The 5,705-nt window shown below is 49.4% G+C and overlaps 1 protein-coding gene across 1 annotated transcript; it reads left to right on the top strand.

Annotated features, from left to right (window-relative positions):
* Positions 1-4,493: 4,493 nt before the first annotated feature.
* LOC143894189 (uncharacterized) lies at positions 4,494-5,705 on the top strand. Its single transcript, XM_077400329.1, has 2 exons — positions 4,494-5,554; positions 5,641-5,705. Exon 1 carries the CDS (start codon positions 4,595-4,597, stop codon positions 5,537-5,539), a length of 945 nt encoding a protein of 314 aa, XP_077256455.1. The 5' UTR covers positions 4,494-4,594; the 3' UTR covers positions 5,540-5,554; positions 5,641-5,705.

Genomic DNA, 5,705 nt, shown 5'->3' with positions numbered 1-5,705 from the left:
CCGTAAGACCCTTTTTCTTAATCGCCTCGCTGGCGACTATCTTGTCAGCGTCTGTCTTTGAATGCGCCTATATGACGATTCTGCCGTCCCTAGCTTTTCGCACGTTCCTCACTCTAATTTTATTCGCAACGGGTCATTGCTTCGAGCAACGTCTCTTGACGTCGTCCATCCGACATCCGAAACAACCGGGAACGCCCGCGTAAAGCGTTAACTGTCGCAATTACAATTGCGAATGGCATACGATTGCTAAACAAATCATTGTGCGCCGTAAAGCGACAAGGCACTTAGCCTCTGCTACACCTGTGAACAGCAACTTGTGCAATACGGAGATTTGTCGATAATCGACTGTGTGAATCGAGATTATTGAATAATTTGTTGAGTCATAGCATAAAATATTTTGAGAATTATCAATTCTACTTACCTTACACACTTACCTGATCCATCGGCGTCGATCCATCGAAGTCCCTCGTTGAACCTGGTCGGCGGTGGCAGCGGCGACACTGGGCAGCGGCGGCGATGATCCATCCATGGCGGGAACCTGCAAATAAGGAAAATTAGTTAGATTGACGATTCGAGAAATCAGAGATACCTATCTTCTCGGTTATTCGAGATCAAACCGAGTGGCGACCGGTGATTTATAGGACATCCACGCGAATCGCACCATCCTGTGGTACCGTTCGGTTACATCCTCACCGAACCGGCAGTACGCAGACACCACATACATTTCGCCGAAGTCTCCCTTCAGCCACACACACACGCCATACTCGTCCGAACACTCCCTTACGTACAACACATCGAGATTGGGATCATTCACCACCACTGCTGCTTTAATGCATTCACTCTCACTCACGATCACATCCATTCTTAGTGGGAGTCCAACTACTCTTTCATCCTTCACACACGGTTCCTGCAGTAGTGCCACACTCACTCGACGTTCACACAGCATTTCACCCAGGTCACACATAACCGCATACGCTCTTTGGCAATTACACTGTACCACCTTCATACCCGAGACACCCTGCGCGTTTTGTCTATCCATTACCGTCGTCGATGTTGCCCGCATATCTTTCTCTAGCTATTCTATAAGAGGGACACCCCCCATCGTTCACCGCATGATTTGCCGGCCGCCCCCGCCTTTTGCAAACCGCGCATAATTTCGGCTCTGTTGCATTCGGACATTTGTCCTGCCGATGGTCGCTAAGGTCGCAATGAGAGCAAGTTTCCTCCGTCGCCTTGCAATACTTCGCAACATGTCCCAGATCCAGACACCTAAAGCTTCTGGTTAGCGACGTGAAGTCCGCAACCCTACAGCTCCTCCAACCAATGTATACCGGCGACGCCTTTTTAAATCTATCGCGCATACCGGGTGTCACCTCTATTACCCAGTTTACCGTCTCTTCGTCCCCTTTACCCATTTTAAATCGGAACACGCATTCCTCTACGTATGTTCTCTCCTCCACCCCTTGCAAAAGCTCCGGGTTCTGCCTAGCCATGGCTTGGCAGACACCATCAACCTCCATCCCCTTGGGCACGTAGTACAGAATTATACGCGGTCTTTTGGCAGCCAGAAGTGCCGCCGTAAGACCCTTTTTCTTAATCGCCTCGCTGGCGACTATCTTGTCAGCGTCTGTCTTTGAATGCGCCTATATGACGATTCTGCCGTCCCTAGCTTTTCGCACGTTCCTCACTCTAATTTTATTCGCAACCGGGTCCATTGCTTCGAGCAACGTGCTCTTGACGTCTTCCACCGACTTTGTTTTGTCGGCGCTACTGGCCACAATCACCGTGAATTGCCTATCACCATTCCCGGGTCTAACCCTGCTTGCTCCCGGCACAGCAGAGACCGCCACACCATCTTCGCGGCGCGGCTCCTTCCGCCTGCCCGCTACCTCCGCGAATGTAACTGGCGGTGGGCGATTCACCTCCATTCTTTCCGCCAGACGGCCCCTCAGGAAAAAATTATTGCAACCTAGCTGCATAACCAACTTACTGGCCTCACTAAACAGCGCCGTTATCTTTTGCCCCGCCGACTTCGTGAACTTAGCATTCGGGTCAGAGAAAATCCTATCCAACCTCAATCTGACCTCATGCATCGTATTAGCGGCCAACTCCTCTAGAGTCGCCGCTTCGCCACCCACGAAGACATCGTCCTCGTCCGACTCACTACGCGCACCAGTCTCATCTTCGTCGCCCAGCGAGGGCAGGGCCGAGTTCGCCCGCTGCTGCTCGGCCCCTTGGGCCGTACCTTTTCCTGCTACTGCACTCGACTCACTCCGCGCGTCTCTTGCGGTTGTCTGAGAGCTAGGCGGACTCCTTGGCAACTTCCCGCTACGCGCGAATGTGCGCTGAATAGGATCACCCACGAAGCTCTCTTCGTCCGTCAGTGCCGTCTTTGTCTCGTCCAGCGCCTGCTTAGTCGCCCACTTTTTCAGCGCGTCCTGAGAGGACGGCTTCTCCGTGCCCTTCTGGCTGATCTTAGTCAGCGCCACTGTTACTGCATTCGTGATCGACTTGTGTCCGTCACCCACGTTCGTCACCGCTTTCGTCCCAGTCTTTTGTCCGTCTGCCTTGTCCGTATCCGAGCTAGTCTTGTCTGTTTCAGTTTTAGCCTTTTTGTCATTCTTATGTCCGTCCGGGTTGTTTGGGGGTTTTTCGTTCTTCATATTATACGTACCGAGTTATTACGACGGTTCGGGCATCATGGCAGCCCATATGCGTATGGGCATCTATCCCCGCCGTTTTAAAGACCTAGTTAAATTGCACGAAAGCTGAGAAGCAGCTTGTCGAGTGATCAGCCCTATTCATGCAGACGTGACTCTATAAAAGGGTTATGTAATTTGATGCTAAAGGTTTAACGTCACCCCTACTGATTGAGCACGTATGCTCCGAGACACCGCCCACTCAAAGTTTGGGCTAGACGTTGCCAGTGTATCTTCCCACTAGCAAGATATGAGGAAATAGTGATCAGCTAATCCTCCATACATGCGCCCGGGAGGTCCGACTTCAACTCTCGAATAGGCTCCGCCCGGACATGGACAGCGGTTCTCCCACATTAAACATGCGGTTTCACATGGACTTTATTGGCGCTAAGTCAGAACTTAGTCTTCAAGAAATATTCATCGGCACCCGACCGCATCTCTGGCACCCGACGGTTACAACTACTGACACGCAAACAAACATAGACACGCACACACTCACACACCCCCCAGAACCCCCGCACCCCCGCCGGAAAGAACCGGTAGCAGCCCGAGGGCCCACGTGCCGGGGAAAGCCCGCGTATCGCCTTAACTCCGTTATAGTCCAGTCATTTTACACGAAAATATGGCTTCTGTGCAAAAAAATTAGTAACCATTATTTTTTTAATCGCTTTATTTTATTGTTTTAAATAACATATTAAAAATCGAGAACGATACCGAGTGTGCTAAAAAAGTTATTCAAGATCAAAGGTCACGAAAATCAGTTTTTTGCGAAAGTCTCGTTTTGTATGGCTCGGAGGTCAATTAAGGTAGTTACAAAAAAGAAAGATCATGAAATTCTCTACAAAAATAGTTCTATTCATTTTTCACATACGATGAACCGTTTGCGAAATAAAAAGTGACGAATGTGTACGTCAAGCGTTGTATCCATTTCCACACCATCTGTGAGGTAAGATACAAGGCGCATAAAGCTAACTTTACATAAAAATTTATTTTGCTAATAATAATTACATTAATGACCCACAAATGATTCACATAGAGAAAAATTAAGAAAGTAAAAGTAGGGGAGCCAACTTACCGGAGGTATAAAATATGAGTCCCCTGTGTTGCCAATGAGAAATACAGTAACCTTGGTCACGTTCCGTAACGCCCATATGCCCTCATTTTCTATAGTAAACGTGACGTATGAGTAGGCATACTATACGGGATTCAGAATCAGGCGAACTTGACGGCGGGTCGGGGGCAGGAAGCGGAACGCGTGGGAGCCGCCGTAAGCGGTAGGCGAGGGGATGGCGTCGGCAGATGGGGGCCGCCCCGCCGCTGCTTTTCTAACTCAGGATAGTGGGGGGAAGCGAGGGGCGCCACCACTCTCGTGTGGCGCGAGGGGGCGGGCCATTCCAAATTCCCCTTCTAGGTCAATCGCGGTTATCTCTCAAAGCTATTTCCAGAATTATATGCTGCCCTATTGACATCCGCCGAGCGATAAGCGCGAGCCAACGCGAATCCTCGCGCAATTGTATCGTCAGTTTGAAGTTTGCGAAGGTTATATTTTAATAATAATTACTGAAATCTACATTGCAATAATCGTACGGACAGAAACAATTTCAACAACGTACGCGACATTTCGCCGTCGTCGTCGTCGGAGATCGTCTCCGTTTGCGTGATCGCGGTTATCTCTCAAAGCTATTTCCAGAGTTATCTGCTGCCCTATTGACCCCGTACATCCGCCGTCGAATCGTTATCGGGCGCTATATAAGCGAGGGAAGAACGCGAATTCTGACCTATTGACATTCGCCGAGCGATAAGGGCGAGACAACGCGAATCCTCGCGCAATCGTCAGTTTGAAGTTTGTGAAGGTACGAGAACGTTGACGCTCGTTGTTCGCGCGGTACATCTGTATGGAGAGAAATAGTGCCATGGAGAGTCAAATGAAAGATAAGGAGGCTCTAATGTCGTTGTTGGACGAACCGTTCGAGGATCAGGTCGCAGAAGTCGAACGCACCTCGACGGATATCGAATCGGTCAGTTTCGCTTTGCTCGATCTGTTGCGCGAAATTTGGAATCCTGAATGTTCGGCGTTGCAGATTTTGAGACTGTTGCTCGCAAGCGTCTCGAAGTACCTGACGACTATGAATCAAAAGCGAACCGATTGCGACGTACGTCGTATGCACGAGGGCAGCAACATAAAGAGCGTGCTGACAGAGCTCCATAAATTGTGGCTGAAGGAAGGTCCTAAGAGTCCTACCTGTTCCGTGACTGAAATGTATAATTTCATTCGTGATCGACTTCTGTCGAAGTTGTATTCATCATTAGTGAGTGATCTAATGACACAAGATACCTTTTACGAATGGATTAATTATCACGACAGATACGTCAAAAGTTTACCCGTCGGTGCGAGAGGGGATATCCCCGCCGCGGTTTCGACGGATCATTCGTACAGCGTGGAGAAGCGAGACGAGGAGGAGGAGGAGGCAGGATGCAGCGGCGACGGCGGGCTCGACGCGTTGTTCGACCTGACGGAGTCTGGTTGCGATCTCGATCGTATTCCACAGCATATATCGAAGATGAAAGATCGACGGATGCTTACCGTGAGGTCCCCCGGGGAGATTGGATCACAGTTGATCCGTCTGGACGTCTACGACATCAAGGATATCGCGAACAAGGACAGACGTGATTGGTGGAAATACGCGAAATTGCGATCTCAGATCCTGACCACTTTGTCGCGTACGGATCGCAAGCAACTATTAGTGCGTCAGTTATTGGATCAAGCGGCGGACGATTTGAGGAAGATTCCCGGGGTTACGAAGGAGACGAGAAACGTTATACATGAAAGCGGCGTTTAAATATATCGCAAATATGTACGTCTTAATAATGTTTTTGAAAAAAAAACTTATTATATTCTTTTATCAAGATACACGTTTATTCAACTTTTTTTTCATGACAGAAGTACATCATACCGCGAGCCGTCAGGGGCCCCTAGTGGAACCACCCACTACTCTACTCTACACG

This window comes from Temnothorax americanus, unplaced genomic scaffold (assembly GCF_048541705.1).
Source record: "Temnothorax americanus isolate GAGA-0224 unplaced genomic scaffold, ASM4854170v1 Scaffold130, whole genome shotgun sequence".
In the NCBI taxonomy this organism is placed as follows: Eukaryota; Metazoa; Arthropoda; class Insecta; order Hymenoptera; family Formicidae; genus Temnothorax; species Temnothorax americanus.
Note: the sequence above shows the minus strand (reverse complement) of the source record. Positions and strands in the feature narration are given on the sequence as shown.

What these genes read in the sequence shown, in the direction of transcription:
- LOC143894189 (XM_077400329.1), top strand. Translation starts at nt 4,595, where the DNA reads ATGGAGAGAAATAGTGCCATGGAGAGTCAAATGAAAGATAAGGAGGCT.